The sequence below is a fragment of the Procambarus clarkii genome, chromosome 43 (genome assembly GCF_040958095.1).
Source record: "Procambarus clarkii isolate CNS0578487 chromosome 43, FALCON_Pclarkii_2.0, whole genome shotgun sequence".
NCBI lineage: Eukaryota > Metazoa > Arthropoda > Malacostraca > Decapoda > Cambaridae > Procambarus > Procambarus clarkii.
Window position 1 is genome coordinate 32319813 of NC_091192.1, and position 20493 is coordinate 32340305.

At 42.6% G+C, this 20493-nt stretch overlaps 1 protein-coding gene and 1 long non-coding RNA gene across 6 annotated transcripts in view; one reads left to right on the forward strand and one right to left on the reverse strand.

Annotated features, from left to right (window-relative positions):
• Positions 1–491: 491 nt before the first annotated feature.
• Positions 492–1235, reverse strand: LOC138349977 (uncharacterized). The gene is made up of 3 exons (XR_011221948.1): positions 1121–1235; positions 957–1013; positions 492–774 (listed from the first exon to the last, which is right to left on the reverse strand). It is a non-coding gene; the product is annotated as an uncharacterized lncRNA (long non-coding RNA).
• A 2763-nt stretch (positions 1236–3998) lies between these two features.
• Positions 3999–20493, forward strand: part of LOC123755921 (uncharacterized) — a 28478-nt gene continuing 11983 nt past the window's right edge. For 3 of the 5 annotated variants that reach the window (XM_069300200.1, XM_069300201.1, XM_069300202.1), the window contains exons 1-3: positions 4068–4984; positions 13754–14131; positions 16263–16373. In XM_069300200.1, coding sequence (XP_069156301.1) covers positions 4465–4984; positions 13754–14131; positions 16263–16373 — 1009 coding nt within the window. In that variant the 5' untranslated portion in view covers positions 4068–4464. Of the gene's footprint in view, positions 4985–13753; positions 14132–16262; positions 16374–20493 lie in introns of all 5 variants that reach the window. The other 2 variants (XM_069300203.1, XM_069300199.1) reach the window with 2 other exon arrangements.

Here is a 20493-nt window from a genome sequence, read left to right on the forward strand (position 1 = left end):
TTTTTATACGCTGCAATGCACTGTAACAAACACTCATCTCCTTCACTTTCAGGGTTAAATACTGATTCTTTACCCCTTAATTTTGCAGGATATGGTACGTAAGATCCAAGGTGCATAGGGTGGCGAATATATGAAAAATTAATGGCAAAGCCTGACATGGAATGAATTCCTACACTTGAGGATTGGACATTTTTTAGGCATTCGTCAATTTTAGCAGACATTTCGTCAACCCATGAATTTACAAGAACTTCCACCTCTTCCTGCGTAACAGTCTGAGTTTCGCCTCTAATTGAAAATACTTCATCTAATATTTCATATTGATTCGTCGGCATGATTAAGTTTTTGCAAAATTAGGCTTACATCAGGGTAAATGTGAAATGAGGGAGGGAATTCTTCCTGTATTTGTCTGAACTGATTGTCTATATATTCTATAAAAAATTCCCTATACCTATTTATATATACGCTGGGGTCAGCGTCTAAATGTACCGGGAATGGAGAACGAATGTCTCGAGAAAGAACCTTCGAAATGGTTAATGACTTCTAACACTCGCGGAACAACGTTATCTAAGTTAAGTACCTCTGGGGAATCTGGAGCGTTGACTTCTTCATCTGATATGTCGTGAACAGGGGGTTGATTGTCTTCTTCTTCTTCTTCATCTGAAGATGCATGCTGGTTGCCGTCTGGTGCATCTTCTTCTAGCTCCTGGGACAGCTGGGGTTGACTGCGTACAGGTGTGCTCCACTCAGAGGGTTGGGTTGAATCCAGGGGCGATTCTGTAATATAATATTAGCAATGAATAAACATTAAGAGGAAAACACATTTGAAACAATAAGAGGATTTGAAAACCTTAATAGGAAAATATCGTGTAAATAAGAGGAATTATTATTAAGAGGAAAAACAAAAAGTTTAAATAAGAGGAAAAACTGAATTACAGATAAATAATAATATTACTTACGAGCTGGGATGTTGATTCCACCAAGTATGAGATTCTCTTGATCACGAATAGGAACTCCTGTAATGGAAATATTTTTCTGTATGAGTACTTATTACTTGTTTATACACTTGTTAAAAATACAATTATTAACTTTTAAAATTACGAAAATTATTGTGAAAACGTACGGTTATTTATGATGCGACGGCGTTTGGGTGGAGGTTCAATGATGTTTCTGGCTTCGGTAGGAGGTTCCAGGTTAACGGAGAAACGACAGTATGGGCATGAAGTAGAACCATGAACTGAAATGAAAATAATATATATAAATTGACTGTCTGTATGTATGTATGTATGTGTGTTTCGGATATATATTTTCTTTGAAAGTTTATTGAATGTGCGAGAAAAAGAGGTACTTACGATTTGCACAATAGAGTTGTCCACAGCTGGTACAGGTTACGTCAAAATGTCCAGGCGGTGTAGGCCCATTGCATCCTATACAGTATAGTCTGCATTCTTGAAGAGCGTTGATGGACATTTCACCTAGGCATGTTAAACATCGTGTTTGACACACATGAACGATTTCGTTGTTGATAGGAGACAGGCACAGAGGACACACTGACATGATGATATGACTAGGCTAGGGGAACCTTGTGAACAGGATGAAGATTGAATGTAGACTGAAAGTGTAGGCCTCTGAGACTTTGGCGATCTGAGGGGGCCCCTGAATGAGCGTAATAACTGATAGTGTGCCCCTGAGTGAGCGTTTGGCTGTTTTATTAATAGCGAGAATGATTGGCGAATACTGGGAATAAACTCTTTTATTATAATTGTGTAAACTATGAATTAGATGACTAAATAAATTATAAATAAATAAATAAGTTTTATTAACGCTTAATGTATATATATATAAATTATTACGGTGGCGAACGCCGACAATGACTGGTAGGATGTCTGGGGCAGGTAATCAGGTGATGATTGCCTCGGGCAGATAGCCTGGGGCAGGTAGCTGGGGCCAGCTTAGATAGTCTCTGAGGCAGTTTTCAGTATTAAAGGTTACATTGAGATGCTTCGGTTGATTTGTATAAAACTGACTGGTTAATGAAAAGGAATAAAATATTAGTATGTCAGAAAATAGGAAGAGGGAATAATATGAAGAGGAGAGAGAGAGAGGAGGGAGAGAGAGAGAGAGAGGAGGGACGGTCCAGATATTACGGATAAGATAAGATAAGATTAAGAGCCGACTGGCTGGCTGGGCTGGGCGCAAAGTAAATAAAGGTGACGCGACAGATTGCGAGGTAAGGGGGGGAGGGAGGGGGGTGTGATGTACGAGACCTGAAAACCATGACTTACACAGGTGATTTTCTAAATTTATATGAATAACTAAGGCTTACATAGACGATTTTGTAAGTTGAAAACATGTAAAATATGTCCGTAGAGTTCTCCTGGAAGCCCTAAAGAGCTACATACGTTACTTGAATTCGTCTCATAAGGCCTTAACAAACTTCTAAGTCTCGGAAATTATTTTTCTCATAAGAAATCCTTACTTCTAAAATCTGTGACTGACAAAATTTACCTGAAAACCCCCCAAGCGCTACACATGAATTTCCAGAAAAAACAAAAAAGGAGCCTGTGAGTCGTACAACTCACAGGGGTCCACTCGCCAAAAAAAAAAAGGAGCCTGTGAGTCGTACAACTCACAGGGGTCCTCCGCCCCCCCAAAAAAAAAGGAGCCTGTGAGTCTTACTCCCTACTACTCCACAGACCATGGGCGTCACACACGGGGCCACAGACCATAGGCGTCACACACGGGGCCACTGGCCATGGGCGTCACACACGGGGCCACAGACCATGGGCGTCACACACGGGGCCACAGACCATGGGCGTCACACACGGGGCCACAGACCATGGGCGTCACACACGGGGCCACAGACCATGGGCGTCACACACGGGGCCACAGACCATGGGCGTCACACACCAGGCCACAGACCATAGGCGTCACACACGGGGCCACAGACCATGGGCGTCACACACCAGGCCACAGACCATGGGCGTCACACACGGGGCCACAGACCATGGGCGTCACACACGGGGCCACAGACCATGGGCGTCACAGACAGAGGTAATGTCAAGCCAGCGTTGTCCCTTTGTTGTTGTTGTCCATTTGACTTGTAAACAAACACATCCGCCCAACACTTAATCTGCTGATAATCTTAATCTGCTGATAAATATTCCAGGTATAATTAAACAAAAATTTAAGTTTGAAGTCTATAGCTTAAGATTAAGTCCAAATATATACGTACTACATAATATATATATATATATATATATATATATATATATATATATATATATATATATATATATATATATATATATATATATATATATATATATATATATATATGTCGTACCTAGTAGCCAGAACGCACTTCTCATCCTACTATGCAAGGCCCGATTTGCCTAACAAGCCAAGTTTTCATGAATTAATGTTTTTTCGACTACCTAACCTACCTAACCTAACCTAACCTAACCTAACTTTTTCGGCTACCTAACCTAACCTAACCTATAAAGATAGGTTAGGTTAGGTTAGGTAGGGTTGGTTAGGTTCGGTCATATATTTACGTTAATTTTAACTCCAATATAAAAAAATTGACCTCATACATAATGAAATGGGTAGCTTTATCATTTTATGAGAAAAAAATTAGAGAAAATATATTAATTCATGAAAACTTGGCTTATTAGGCAAATCGGGCCTTGCATAGTAGGCTCAGAAATGCGTTCTCGCTACTAGGTAAGAACAACTTAATGAAAGTTAAAGATCCAGTGAAGTTATAAAACATGGAAATATGAAGATGGTGAGCAATGAAAATAATAAAAACACACACACGGAGATGGGGGTGAAGGGGGAAAGAGAAAAATTAAGAATAAAAGAAAGCAAGAAAAAGAATAAATTAATTAAAGAGAATGGGAATAATTACGAAAACACGAGAATGATAAAATAACAATTGTCTTCTGCTCGGTTTAACTTGTCCAGATAATACTAAGCAGTTTTTCGTCGTTGATAACTAAACGTCCGGTGTGGGCAGAGCTTCCCAGGCTAGGATTCCAGCAGGCCGCCTCAGTCATTGTGGATCCTACGCCCCAAAAACACACACATACGGACAACAACGGCCAAACACGGCCCTGTCAATTGTGAATAATTGTAAAGAAAAACATCGACGAATTGAGCTACCAAATCAAGTGGTTTTAAAGTAATCGAGAAAATATTTTTGATCGTGTGAGTGTTTGAGACGATTGTTCTGTGGTCAGCGTTTTTGTCTTTTCTTGTGCTAGGATTTTTGTTGTGATGAAAGAGACAAGTGGAAAGAATTATCGCTTATGACGACATTTTCTTGGTGTATAAGTGACCTAATTATTATGGGGAAGTATCAGTACGTCTGAAGACACGATAAATTATATTGATATAAAAATTCCCGAGGCTAGGAGGATGAGAAGAGCCTAGCAAATGAGAGTCCCAAGTCCTAAGCTATAGATGTTGTTGGAAATGTTTCCGTCATTCTTGCCAGACTTTAGATCAGCAGTGTCTGACAAGTCTGAGGCTACGGTCATGATGGAGAACTGGGATGGCTGCTGTTGTTGTATGTGTGATGTCACTTGTGCCGCTAGTGTGTGTGATGTCACTTGTGCCGCTAGTGTGTGTGACGTCACTTGTGCCGCTAGTGTGTGTGATGTCACTTGTGCCGCTAGTGTGTGTGATGTCACTTGTGCCGCTAGTGTGTGTGACGTCACTTGTGCCGCTAGAAGTGGGATGGCTGATGTCACCTCGCGCACTACGGGGCGTACAAAACGCGCTGTCACCTGTGAAATGCCTGGGATTTCATGCTCCGCCAGAGGTCACTCGGGTGGCACAGGTGTCACCAGCTCGACCAGAGGTCACAGCTTGACCTGGCCGTGGGCGCTGGTGGCTGTGCTGGCGTGGGCGGCGACGACGACGCTGGCTCACCCGCCTCCACAACAAATTCCAACCATATGGGAACACTTCTTTGTTGATGGTAAGCAAAATGTACTGATACACATTATTTAAGTTTTGTTGTAGTGAATAGTCCCTGGACGATTAATAATAACAATAATTGACTGTGTCGAGAAACAGGCGGCCACTGTACGTCAACATGAGCCCATCCTTCTATTTAGATACTACTTATAGTAACCATGTGGGCCATAGTAAATATATCGACGTAATGGGACAATTAGAAAATAGAATTTGGTACCTTTTGGTACCTTTGGTACCATTAAATTTGGACAAACCCGGAAAGGTTTGGTATTTATTGTTGCTAATATAACCTAACCTTACCTAACCTCCCTAGGCCTAATATACGCTATCTGAGGCCTAATATAGTAAATATATATGCTATACTAGGCCTAGGAATATTTATACTTGGTGTTTAGCTTACTTTTATTCGAACTCTGAAGTGAATAGTACCAAATTCTACTATTTTATTGTCCGTTACGTCAAAATATGTACGATGGTCCATATAGTTACAAAACATACTATCTAAACAAGAGGATAGATACTTATATGTGTTAGGCTTATATCGAGGTCCCCCCCCCCCGTAATATAGAGCTACAGACCCCCCCGCCCAACCTCCCCCAGGATGCAACCCCCATAACCAGCTGACTAACTCCTGGGTACCAATTTACTGCTAGGTGAACAGGAGCATTAATTAGGTGATAGGAAACGCGCCCAACTATATATATTCCGTCCGAGATGCGAACCCCGGAATTCCCGATTGTGAGTCGAAATCGAACACGACTGTACTACCAGGGGCCCAACCATTGTCAAAGAATGGCAGGTCTCAGCATAGTCCAGGGTTCGATTCCTGGGGCTCTATATGTTTAAGCATGTTTCCTGACACCTAATGCACTAAATAGGTACCCAGGCGTGCAAGACGACTGTTATGGGTTGCATCTTTGGAAAGGGCAGTATAGGTGACTTAGGGAAAACCTCGACGATCGTAGCAGGCTTCCTGTCCCCGACAAGGAGAAGTCCTAAATATAATCTGCAGTGTACTTTAGTGCAGTAGCTTACATTGTACCTTAATATAGTAGTCTACAGTGTACTTTAGTATAGTAGTCTACACTGTACTTTTATATAGTAGCCTAAAATGTACTTTAAAAATAACAGCCTACATGTACTTTAATATAGTAGCCTATAGTGTACTTCTATACAGTAGTCTAAAATGTACTTTAATATAGTTGCCTACAGTGTATTTTAATATAGTAACCTACAGTGTACTTTTATGTAGTAGCCTAAAGTGAACTTTAATACAGTAAATATTGTACTTTGATATAGTAGTCTACAGTGTATTTTGTATAGTACCCTAGAAAGTGTAGTATAATACAGTATAGTGCAATACAATGCACTATAGTAAAGTACACTACAGTATAGTTTTGTATCATACAAGATAAGTGTTGCAAAATATAACATATAAATAGCCCCAGGAAGCCTATGTAAAGCAGAGGTGGGTATAGGAGCAGACGACTGCTGACTCCTGTTAGTAGGCTGAGAGCTTTCCCTTCCCATAGCTCATGATGAGCCTTACCTCCCCATCCTCCCCAATCTTTCCCCCCCTGGAACACGACTACTTGTCAACCTGTTAACAAGCAGGTACCACCCAATTACTGTCGGGTGATGCCAGCGCGAACAGTCAATCCTCCCGGGCCAGGACTTTCCCATACAGCAACAACAGCAAATTGAATCATTTGGAAAATAAACCCAGAAGGAATTCTGCTCCTCGCTATATAGCCAGTTCTCAGACACGGTGTGTGACTGTGTGATATTTACGTGAATGACGCGATGGACCTTCCAAGTACGTCGGACACAACGCTGACGAGTAGTGGACAAAACGTGGAAATGACGAGACACCTGAGAGATGTCTTAATCTAAATGGTGTCACGACTGCCGGTATCAGTGGCACGAATGTCAGCAACTATCGTAAGCGGGAGAAAAACAATGTCACCTTCAGCGCGCAGTGTCGCGAATGTTAGCGGATGTCAGAGCTGATGATATGATGGTCATGAGTACCAGTAGCTGTCATTTCGTGTCACGAACAGCCACAGCTGTCATGTCATGATGTTCCTAGTGTCACGAACAGCAGCAGCTGCCAGGATGTAACGCTGCTTATGTCACGAACACGAGCAGCTGTCATGTCCGACACCCCAAGTGTCACAAACGTCAACAGCTGTCATAGCCGACGCTGAAAGTGTACAAACCGGTACTACGGGCTCACCATAGCCCGTGCTACTTGGAACTTTTTGTTCTAGGTAGCGAATCTTTAACAACAACAACAATGTGTACAAACCTATCAGTGACAACGGGGAAGCGAGTTCTACCTCTTTTATCTTCTAGCGCTGATGGCGTTATAATTTAACGTTACGTTATAATTTAATTATTCTGATGTTCGAATTCTTTATTGGCCCATACGAGGCAGCTCCTATTGGCCCATACGAGGCAGCTCCTATTGGCCCATACGAGGCAGCTCCTATTTATAACCACCCAATCCCACTCATATACATGTCCAACCCACGCTTGAAACAATCAAGGGACCCCACCTCCACCACGTTACGCGGTAATTGGTTCCACAAATCAACAACCCTGTTACCGAACCAGTATTTACCCAGATCTTTCCTAAATCTTAGCTTATCCAATTTATACCCATTGTCTCGTGTTGATACTTTTAATACCTTATTAATATCCCCTTTGTTATATCCATTCATCTACTCGTACACCTCTATTATGTCACCCATAACTCTTCGCATTTCCAGCGAATGTAATTTAAGCTTTGTCAAACTTTCTTCATATGACAGGTTTTTAATTTTCGGGATTAACTTTGTCATCCTTAGCTGGAGACGTTCTAGTGAATTTATATCCATTCTATAGTCCGGCGACCAAAACTGAACTGCATAATCTAAATGGGGCCTAACTAGAGCAAGATATAGCTGAAGAACAACACCAGGTGTCTTGTTACTAACGCTGCGATTAATAAATCCAAGTGTCCTGTTTGCCTTATTACGAGCATTCATGCATTGATCCTTTTGCTTTAAATTCTTACTAATCATAACTCCCAGTTCCCTTTCGCAATCCGACTTCGCAATCTCAACACTATCTAGCTCGCATCTTGTAACTCTATCATCATTACATAGCCTCAAAACTTTACATTTATCAGCATTAAACTGCATCTGCCAATCTTTTGACCATTTCAAAACCCTATTTAGATAAACTTGAAGTGATAGTGAGTCTTCTTCCGTGTTAATTTCCCTACCGATTTTTGTATCATCGGAAAATTTGCAAATGTTGCTACTCAAACCTGAATCTAAATCATTTATATATATTATAAACAACAGAGGTCCCAGGACAGAGCCTTGAGGCACTCCAGTAACAACATTATCCCACTCTGACTTAACCCCCATTTATACTAACTCTCTGTTTCCTTTGGAATAGCCATGCCCTAATCCAACTTAATATAGCACCTCCAATACCATAAAGCACCCCCAATACCATAAAGCACCTCCAATACCATAAAGCACCTCCAATACCATAAAGCACCCCCAATACCATAAAGCACCTCCAATACCATAAAGCACCTCCAATACCATAAAGCACCCCCAATACCATAAAGCACCTCCAATACCATAAAGCACCTCCAATACCATAAAGCACCTCCAATACCATAAAGCACCTCCAATACCATAAAGCACCTCCAATACCATAAAGCACCCCCAATACCATAAAGCACCTCCAATACCATAAAGCACCTCCAATACCATAAAGCACCTCCAATACCATAAAGCACCTCCAATACCATAAAGCACCCCCAATACCATAAAGCACCCCCAATACCATAAAGCACCTCCAATACCATAAATACCACAGGTGGAAACTGAGTACTCAAATGAGCCACAGGGACCTTAGAAAGAACTTTTTCAGTGTCAGAGTAGTTAACAGATGGAGTGCATTAGGCAGTGATGTGGTGGAGCAGACTCCATACATAATTTCATATGTAGAAAAAGGAATCTGTACACCAGTTGAGAGGCGGGACCAAAGAGCCAGAGCTCAACCCCCGCAAGCACAACTAGATGCGTACAAACAAGGAGCAACGGTTTCAAGCTCAACAATCCACAATGTTCTCTTCATAGCACTGAGAACAGGAGATGCTTTTTTCACCCACAGGTCTATAAACCCATGGAACCGCTTACCCGCTGAAGCCGTAAATGCAAAGACTGTTGAATTTCAAAATCAGGCTGGAAAAGATTGCCAAGAAAAATCGGGGGACCTCTGACAAGCCGCCGGCTTCCCGTTATCGTCAAGACCCTCATGTATATCAGGAAAGGATATGCTGCCATTCGTCACAAGAATTATGATATCATATAACATTCATTTAAAATATTAACAGTAAAGACAACTAGTATAAAAAACTATGGTTTGTTCAGATCTGAAACCTATATCTATGGGCAGCACAAAACGTCGACCAGACTGTGCGACACAGTGGTTGCCAGGATCAGGTTGGGTTACCGTTACCTGTGGCAGGTGGCTACAGGTGACGGATCTCTCAATCCTGAGCACTCCAGTTGCAAACTCTGTGAGCAGGAACTGGGGCATGATCTCCCACACTACATCACTGAATGCCCAGTTATTAGACCTTTCACACCAGTTGGCATGAGGTACCTGGAGCTTTGCAATTACTTTATTCACTCTCGTATTCTTGAAGATATCCTCACAGTGCACCCAAAATTTGCCAGTGCAGGCTATTAAACATATGGTCCTGTGATGACTTTTAGTATCACTGTTACCTTATTCACTCTTGTGTTGATGATATCCTCATAATGCACCCAGAGTCTGTCAGTGCAGACTACTTATCACATGCCTCTGTATGACTAACCATCCTGTGTGATGGGGATTTTTAGTATCACGTAGCTAGCTTTTTGACACACTGTACTCACCTTCATATAGTCTAGGGTAGCTGCACAAATGCAGATGTACCTCATGTATTAATAAAAAAAAAATATAATTCAAATATTACTTTATCAATAATGTAAACACTAAATGAGGTCGGTAGACAGTAATTAAATGAGGTAAGAAGCAATGGCATCAACTCCAGCCTTAGGTAAATATGTTCTTTCCTGAGCTTATTCTTATCAACAAAGAAGTGTTCCCAGTTATTAATGAAAGATGCTGCAATATTTTACTAGTCGACAATTGACTACAAATCCTCTTGACAACCGTTTATGTCCAACACTCTTGGAGGAAAGCACATATGATTTAAGTCTTCCCAAGACTAACTTAATGGCACTTTGAAACGTTTATATTAGTACCACTCGTCCAATATTATTTTCTCCTGCATTAAGAAAAATACGAACATTTGCATAATGACGAAGTCTGATATATGATTTACTTCGATATGCACATAATAATAATAATAATAATAATAATAATAATAATAATAATAATAATAATAATAATAATAATAATAATAATAATAATAATTTTATTTAGGTAAAGGTACATACATAAAGAGATTTTACAAAGTTTGTTGGCTTTATAGATAGAGCTAGTACATACAATGCCTAAAGCCACTATTACGCAAAGCGTTTCGGGCAGAAATTATATAAAATATATAAATACCTTACTACGGCCATATCAGTGTTGGAAACGTGCAGTCTTATGACTCTTTTTCTTTCCCCGGTGTTCTCAATGTGTTTATCTTGTTCCTTGTATGATTGTTACCTAATGTTGGTAATGAATAAAGTTTATTCCTATTGATGCAAATACTTGGCTCGTGAAATAAATGGGTCTCTAGGAGCAGATTTCAACTGAGCTGAAGCAGGATAACAGCTCTTGCTTGCTTGCACTTTCATCAGGTTCCTTATATGGCAATTAGTTCCCTTTGTAATAATTTCATTATCAGTACATTCTCAGGAAATAAATGAGTCTCTAGGAGCAAAATTCAGATGAGCTGAGGTAGGATAACAGCTCTTGTTTGCAGTTTCACTAGGTTCGTCATTTGACAGCACTTATGAACCCTAGTCTTAGTTGAGAGAGAGAAAGAGAGAGAGAGAGAGAGAGAGAGAGAGAGAGAGAGAGAGAGAGAGAGAGAGAGAGAGAGAGAGAGAGAGAGAGAGAGAGAGAGAGAGAGAGAGAGAGATATTAGAAGCCCTTCAAGAATACTATTTAAAACGGTATCTCGTATCGTGCCGGGGAGGACTGACTGGGCACCAATCCTTAACTGTACGCCTCTGTTCACCCAGCAGTGAATGGGTAACTGGTTGTTGTTGTTGTTGTTGCTTAAGATTCGCTGCATGGAAAAAAGTTCCAAGTAGCACGGGCTATGGTGAGCCCGTTGTGGACTTACCTGGCACAGGAGCGGGGCTGTAACTGGTACCTGGTTGTTAAGCGATTTGGCGCGTCGTATTCCGGGAAGAATTTGGATTAAGGATCTGCCCTAAACGCTATGTGTGCTGGTGGCTGTACAAGAATTCAGGATTCAAAGTCAGCTCTTCAGGCCCCTTAAAACCCCAACATGCAAAATAGATACTAGGAATGTTGTAACATCCATTATAAACAATATTTTTATTGTAAAACGCAAGAGTTTCAGAGTCTCATTTGTATGGATACCATCTCACACAGGTGTTGTCCAGCATGACGACACAGACAAGGCAGCTAAAACTGCATGTGATAAGCCTGAAATTGAGTTGGAGATGGGCATTCCAAACTCTGCTGTAAAAGCCGCAATATTTCAGGAAATTAGGGAGGACAGAAGAGCAGTTACTGACGCACAAAGGCCAGAAAGCACGAGTGAAAAGAACTATGACATGTTTAGAACCCAGAATTATATAGACGGGCAGCATAAAATATATATGAGCCTTACACTTTCATGTTCTCTCCCTAGAACAATGTCTTGAGGTTATCTTGAGATGATTTCGGGGCTTTAGTGTCCCCGCGGCCCGGTCCTCGACCAGGCCTCCACCCCCAGGAAGCAGCCCGTGTAATGTAATGTAAAAATGCCATTAGTATGTAATCTCACAAACTCATTGTACCTTCTTGTAAATAAATAAATAAATAAAGAAGTAAAGGTAAGGCACACATTTATTTATTGTCAAAAATTTTAGAATGCCATTTGCGCTTATTAAATAATATATAAAAAAGTTATTTTATAAATCCAAAAGTACATTTTTGTATGTTTGTCCAAATAATTGCTGTAAGTACTGTAATTTTCGGAGTATTAACTACTATTAGGTAATGGACTAATTAACGAAGCTGTGTGTTAAGTAACTGCATATTAAATAATTAATACATTATTAAATTACTAATTTAATAAGAAGAGACCAATTTCTGCGGCAGTAAAGTAGGAAGACCTTGTTTAGGAAGACCTTGTTTAGGCCTAACCCCAACACACTGAACCCCAAAATATAAAGGAAAGTGGACAACTTCACTGGTGTTGTGTGTGTGTACCCGCCTAGTTGTACTCGCCTAGTTGAGCTTGCGGGGGTTAAGCTCTGGCTCTTTGGTCCCGCCTCCCCGCCAAACACACACCGAAACTACGACGTTGGTACAACGTTCGAACAAGTTTTAACACCTCCTAACCAGTTATAACAACCAATATAGCAAGTTGTAACAACGTTCTAATACGTCATAAACACGTTAAGCCAAGATGTAACAACTTTATTACAAGTTGTAACAAGCAGAAATTAGAGACAGTTTCGGTTTGTGTTTCCAGGGTCTCAATCGTCAATCAACTGATGTACAGGTTCCTGAGCCTATTGGGCTCTATCATATCTACACTTGAAACTGTGTATGGAGTCAGCCTCCACCACATCACTGCCTAATGCATTCCACCTGTTAACTACTCTGACACTGAAAAAGGTCTTTCTAACGTCCCTGTGGCTCATTTGGGTACTAAGTCTCCACCTGTGTCCCCTTGTTCGCGTACCACCCGTTAAAAAGTTTATCCTTATCTACCCTGTCAGTTCCTTTGAGAATTTTGTAGGTAGTGATCATGTCTCCCCTTATTCCTCTGTCTTCCAGTGTCGTGAGGTGCATCTTACACAGCCTTTCCTCGTAACTCATGCCTCTTAGTTCTGGGACTAGAATAGTGGCATACCTCTCAACTTTTTCCATCTTCATCTTGTGCTTGATAAGGTACGGGCTCCATGCTGGAGCCGCATACTCCAGGATTGGTCTTGGTCTTTGCGGTATACATATACCTATATATGTATGTACAACATATATATATATGTATGTGTGTGTGTGTGTGTATTCACCTAGTTGTATTCACCTAGTTGTGCTTGCGGGGGTTGAGCTCTGCTCTTTCGGCCCGCCTCTCAACTGTCAATCACCTGTTTACTAACTACTTTTTTTTCCCACACCACACCACACACACACACACACACACACACACCAGGAAGCAGCCCGTAACAGCTGACTAACTCCCAGGTACATATTTACTGCAAGGTATCAGGGGCATTCAGGTTGAAAGAAACTTTGCCCATCTGTTTCTGCCTGGATTGGGAATCGAACCCGCGCCACAGAATTACGAGACCTGCGCGCTATCCACCAGGCTACCAGGCCCCATAGTAGTGTGTATGTGCATGTGCATGTGCATGTGTATGTGTATGTGTATGTGTATGTGTGTGTGTGTGTGTATGTATGTGTATGTGTATGTGTGTGTGTGTGTGTGTGTGTGTGTATGTGTATGTGTATGTGTGTGTGCGTGTGTGTGTTTAGAACAGCATTTCTATAATTAACTTCGTGTCCCATGTCCTTCCAGGCTGCAACAACACCTCCGACAGGAACCTGACCAAGGAGCTGGACCTGCGCAGTCTGCTGGACGGGTTCTACCTGGAACTGGACATCTACGGCCACAACTCTCCAAGACTCGTGGCCAAATCCTACGAGCACTGTCGGCTGCCTTCAGGAGCCCTCTACCGGGCCTTACTCTCAGGCACACACAAGAAGAACGTTGTGGTAGCCTTTTCTGAGGTCCCGGACGATCTTGTTGGGGAAGAAGACGCTGGAGAAGGCGGAGGAGGAGCAGAAGGAGACACTGGTGGTGCAACAGGAGGAACCAAGAACATCCACAAGTGTAAACTACCTCTTAACAAGCCAATAACTCTACTCTCGGGATACGGGTTTCTTTCCTGTAGCGGTGAGCCAAATGTTGTATTATGTATTGTTTCGTAAATAATTATCAGATGGGGAAGCTTGGCGTGATACAGCGACACAGCAATGGAATATTTATGGGAAACATGGCTCGTAATACCATTAGTTATAAGAATATTTGAACACAATGAAATTTTTTGGTCTGCATATTCTCATTGCGTGTATAAATTATCTGTTATAACTTGTCTCATGCTAACATATGTGTATACAAAGTCCCACAGGGGATATATATATATATATATATATATATATATATATATATATATATATATATATATATATATATATATATATATATATATATACACTGCTTCTAGGTGTATATACACTAGAGTTTACTTTAGTCCAGAACTAAATTATACTTGCTAGTTGGTCAGTAAGGTATTGTGATGGTCTTAATAACCCTCCAGAGGTTGATAGGTCTTAATAACCCTCCAGAGGTTGATAGGTCTTAATAACCCTCCAGAGGTTGATAGGTCTTAATAACCCTCCAGAGGTTGATAGGTCTTAATAACCCTCCAGAGGTTGATAGGTCTTAATAACCCTCCAGAGGTTGATAGGCCTAAATAACCCTCCAGAGGTTGATAGGTCTTAATAACCCTCCAGAGGTTGATAGGTCTTAATAACCCTCCAGAGGTTGATAGGCCTAAATAACCCTCCAGAGGTTGATAGGCCTAAATAACCCTCCAGAGGTTGATAGGCCTAAATAACCATCCAGAGGTTGATAGGCCTTAATAACCCCCCCAGAGGTTGACAGGCCTTAATAACCCTCCAGAGGTTGATAGGCCTTAATAACCCTCCAGAGGTTGATAGGCCTTAATAACCCCCCAGAGGTTGACAGGCCTTAATAACCCTCCAGAGGTTGATAGGCCTTAATAACCCTCCAGAGGTTGACAGGCCTTAATAACCCCTAGAGGTTGACAGGCCTTAATAACCCTCCAGAGGTTGACAGGCCTTAATAACCCCTAGAGGTTGACAGGCCTTAATAACCCTCCAGTGGTTGATAGGCCTTGATAACCCTCCAGAGGTTGATAGGCCTTAATAACCCTCCAGTGGTTGATAGGCCTTAATAACCCTCCAGCGGTTGATAGGCCTTAATAACCCCCCAGAGGTTGATGGGCCTTAATAACCCCCCAGAGGTTGATAGGAATAAATAACCCTCCAGAGGTTGATAGGCCTTAATAACCCCCAGAGGTTGACAGGCCTTAATAACCTTCCCAGAGACTGACAGGCGTTATGGCCTTATCTAAGCCAACCAGAACGCCGAATGTAAAACTAATGGAATTATTTTGCAATTCTTTGGTTGTGTAGTTTGTAATTATGATTATCTCTTGTGTAATGGAAAAGTTCATCTTGACTCAGGATGTGTTATCCGGTGTTGTTATCTGTTGTGTACGACGCCGCGCGCTCTTCCTCTCCCTCCACACCCGTACCGATAACACTTTTCCCTCTCAAACTTCTCTTTTCCGTACAAGCAGCACTTTCCCGCTCAAAATTCAATTTTCCCGCCCCAGAACTTGACAATTACGCCCAAAAGTACTCACTCGCTGCAAAATTCATCTTTTTTTTTTTTTTACCCAAAACCTTCACTTTTTTTGACCCAAACTGGACATTTTCCCCGCCAAAAACGCCATTTCCCGCCAAAGTCTCGGCAGTACAGTAGGATTCGTTGTCGACTCACAATAGGGAATCGGGAACGATTCTGTTCTAATCCCTCACAATAGGGAATTTCTCCCGTTCGAGTCTGCAGAACGGCAGAAATGGTTGGACGCATTTCCAATCACCTAATGCTTCTCTTCACCAAGCAGTAAGTAGGTACCCGGGAGTTAGTCAACTGTTATCGGGGTTGCATCGTGAGGACGGCCTCAGAAGGACCTCGATGTAATACTTGTGTGTACGTCTGATACCATACTACTTGTTTAAAGGAGGAAATATATACGTTTATCTCTCAGAATGTTCGCCAATATGTTTATTGTTTGTGATGTGTGTATATATGTGTATGAACACGTTGTACTGAACGGGGTGAGAATAGCTTGAGCTACCTCATCCCTTTGTGTGTATTTTACCCCAATAAACTTATTTCAATTTCAATGCTAAATCCGTTCTCTGTTCTTCAGAGGCGGGGCAGCAGAGGGCGTCGTCGCTGCAGGCATGGCGGGAAGACGTACAGGCGGCCGAAGATGAAATTATATCAACCAGGACGAAAATCATGGGAGGTGTGGGTGGAGGTGAGCCATGTGTAGGTGGATGGGGAGGGTGAGAGAGAGAGAGAGAGAGAGAGACAGAGAGAAGAAAGAAGAGAGAAGAGAGAAGAGAGAAGAGAGAGAGAGAGAGAAGAGAGAAGAGAGAAGAGAGAGAGAGAGAGAGAAGAGAGAGAGAGAGAGAGAGAGAGAGAGAGAGAGAGAAGAGAGAGAGAGAGAGAAGAGAGAAGAGAGAAGAGAGAGAGAGAGAGAGAGAGAGAGAGAGAGAGAGAGAGAGAGAAGAGAGAGAGAGAGAGAGAGAGAGAGAGAGAGAGAGAGAGAGAGAGAGAGAGAGAGAGAGAGAGAGAGAGAGAGAGAGAGAGAGAGACAGAGAGAGAGAGAGGAAGGAGAGGGAAGAGGCTTTTCTTCACCAATGAATCAGACCCTTCCACTGTCTCCCATCTGCCTCCCCCTCCAGGCACTCCAGACTCCCCAGAAGGTCGTCACTCAGGTTCGTGTTACAGCAATATTAGACCATATGATAAAAACTCATCCAGTCGTCCACCAAATATTGCAAAAGGAACTTGAGAAAGTCCTCTGCCAGATTAAGACGACTCAGGAACAAATCCTCAAAATCCTGCAACAGCAGAGTCCATCAAGTGGAGGTCCTGCAAGCCAGAGCCTCGTGCAAGGTGATGCAACACATACTGCCGAGGTCCGTCAGCAGACACAACCAGGACACCAGCACATCAGTGTACATAGTAACACCAGTGAACACAGTAACACCAGTGCACACAGTGACACCAGTGAACACAGTAACACCAGTGCACACAGTGACACCAGTGAACACAGTAACTCCAGTGCACACAGTGACACCAGTGAACACAGTAACACCAGTGCACACAGTGACACCAGTGAACACAGTAACTCCAGTGCACACAGTGACACCAGTGAACACAGTAACACCAGTGCACACAGTGACACCAGTGAACACAGTAACTCCAGTGCACACAGTGACACCAGTGAACACAGTAACGCCAGTGCACACAGTGACACCAGTGAACACAGTAACGCTAGTGTACACAGTAACATCAATGAACACAGTAACTCCAGTGTACACAGTGACACCAGTGTACACAGTAACATCAATGAACACAGTAACTCCAGTGTACACAGTGACACCAGTGTACACAGTAACTCCAGTGCACACAGTGACATCAATGAACACAGTAACTCCAGTGCACACAGTGACATCAATGAACACAGTAACTCCAGTGCACACAGTGACATCAATGAACACAGTAACTCCAGTGCACACAGTGACACCAGTGTACACAGTAACACCAGTGCACACAGTGACACCAGTGAACACAGTAACACCAGTGCACACAGTGACACCAGTGAACACAGTAACTCCAGTGCACACAGTGACACCAGTGTACACAGTAACACCAGTGCACACAGTGACACCAGTGAACACAGTAACTCCAGTGCACACAGTGACACCAGTGAACACAGTAACGCCAGTGCACACAGTGACACCAGTGAACACAGTAACGCTAGTGTACACAGTAACATCAATGAACACAGTAACGCCAGTGTACACAGTAACATCAATGAACACAGTAACGCCAGTGTACACAGTAACATCAATGAACACAGTAACACCAGTACACACAGTAACGCCAGTACACACAGTAACACCACACACCATGGAATACACGATGACACATGTGAACATAATAATTACACACGTGCAGCTGATGACAAACAACCTCAAAATGGATAATCACAATGAACAACATCTCACTATACTACAATGGAACTGTAATGGAGTTCGCAACAGAATTAATGACATCATACAGTACGTCCGTGATCACCAAACTAACGTCATAGTGCTACAGGAGACAATGGTAGGTGATGACTTCAACCCAAGGTTCAGCGGTTATCGCAAGTTCTCCCTGCCCTCTGGGGAAAGAAAACGGGGTCTCATCACTTTTGTAAATAACAACATTCCCGCACAGATTATTGATGACCTGCACATGGGGGATGAGTTTGAATCACTGGGAGTAACCCTTTACTTAAACAATAATGCCCTACATATAATCAACCTATATGTGCCACAGAGTAAACTTGACCTTGACACACTGCCTGAGTTTGTTAATGAAGAACCTACCCTGCTGGTCGGTGACCTTAATGCCAGACACCCACACTTTGGTGCCAACTGTCATCAGCCCAATGTCAATGGACGGAAACTGTCACTCTATGTCAGGGGAAGTGAAAACCTTAAGGTCCTGGGTGATGAACAGCCAACTCACCTCAGAGGAGGAAGATTAAACTATGCTCTCCTGCTGAATGCACAGGACACGGATGCCAGTACACACATTGTGCACAGTTTATGTAGTGGCCACTGGGCACTAATTACCACCGTCGACATGAGCAAGAGAAGGAAAGAGACAAATAAAAGAAAAAGGTTATCACTCGGACCAGATATGAGGCCGCACTTCATAAACAGGATGAGTGACTGGTTCACGGAATACCAAATCCCAGAAGACATGGATACCTTTGTTGATGACCTTAATTACCAAATTGAGAGCTGTCTTTCTGAGCTGAGAGTTCCGCGCCGTACGACTGGGCGAAGTAACCCTCAGAGGAAGAAAATAAAATGGTATGAGAGCGATTACATAAAGATGCTTAACGCAAATGTGCGAGACATGAGTAGAGAGTACCGGAGACATCCCACTGAAAGTAACCAAGAGTTGTTTAAAACTGTGTCAAGGAGCCAGGGAAGAGAAGATTAAAGAGCGGGAAAGACAATGGCTTGAGTTCACTAGCTCTATTGGACGGGAAACATCTGCAAGACAAGTGTGGGCAAAAATTCAGATAGCTAAGGGTGGCAGAGCCCGGCCTGCGGCTCACAAAGACCCCCAGGGTAAGGCTGAGGAACTAATTCACAAGTAGAGTGATGCAGCATCCTCCTCCTCTCACATCATCATCATCCTCCTCTTGCTTCTGCAGGGGAGCATCCTGCTCCCCTGCAGAAATCAGCAGGGAACAGCTCCTGCGACATACTGACAGAAGAATTAGGATAACAAGAGCACTGTCTAGTGATGACGAATATGGGGAACCAATCACAGCCCAAGAAGCAAGGGGCGCTATGAAAAAGGGTAAAAATACAGCACCTGGTGAAGATGGCGTCACCTACGACATACTCAATGCACTGTGTGAAGTGTCTGGGAATCCACTACTCCACCTGTTTAACAAGTCATTCCTAAGTGGAGTGTTCCCCACACAATAGAAACATGCAATAATTGTTCCCATACCGAAGCCTAATGACCCTGGCAGTTACAGACCCATCAGTCTCATGTCATGCACTTGCAAGATGCTTGAAAGGATCATCCTAAACCGACTGTTGCACAAAATAGGCAGATTAGGGGAGGGGTCAATGGATTTGTTAAAGGACGGAGCACAGCAAATTGTATAGTTAATTACTTGGCTAATGACACAGCTAGGTACTCTGTATTTGTTGACATCAAAGGAGCCTTCGACAAAGCACAGGGGATTGCGATCCTGGACGAGCTTGCATGCATGGGTGTCAAGGGGAGACTCATGAAATGGGTTGAAGACTACCTCACAGGGAGGAAAGCTAAGGTCTGCTTCAATGGAGCAGTCTCCAGAACAATGAATATGGAACTCGGGATCCCCCAAGGCGGAGTCTTAAGCCCTACACTATTCAATGTACTTATGAACGCCATTGCAAATATTGATTTTCCGGAAGGAACACAACAAGTGGGATATGCAGATGATGTCCTAATACAAGCTCCCACCTTGGGAAAAATTGAACAGTCCATTGAACTCCTTGGAAGGAAATGTATTGAGCTCGGTTTCACTCTCTCCACAAACAAGACGAAGGCATACTCCCATCACAAGCGGAGAGCAAATGAAGAACTGCAAATTAATGGTGTAACACTTGAATGGGTTGACCACTATCGGTACCTTGGCGTCACTGTCGGCTCTAACAAGGGAAAGAAAGAGGAGCTCAATCAACTCATAGGAACATGCAAAAGTCGACTCAGGGCACTGAAAGCTATGACCTGGAATGGACATGGAGCCTCTATTGCCGTGCTTAAAATGATGTACACAGCCTATGTGCGCTCCGTCATAGACT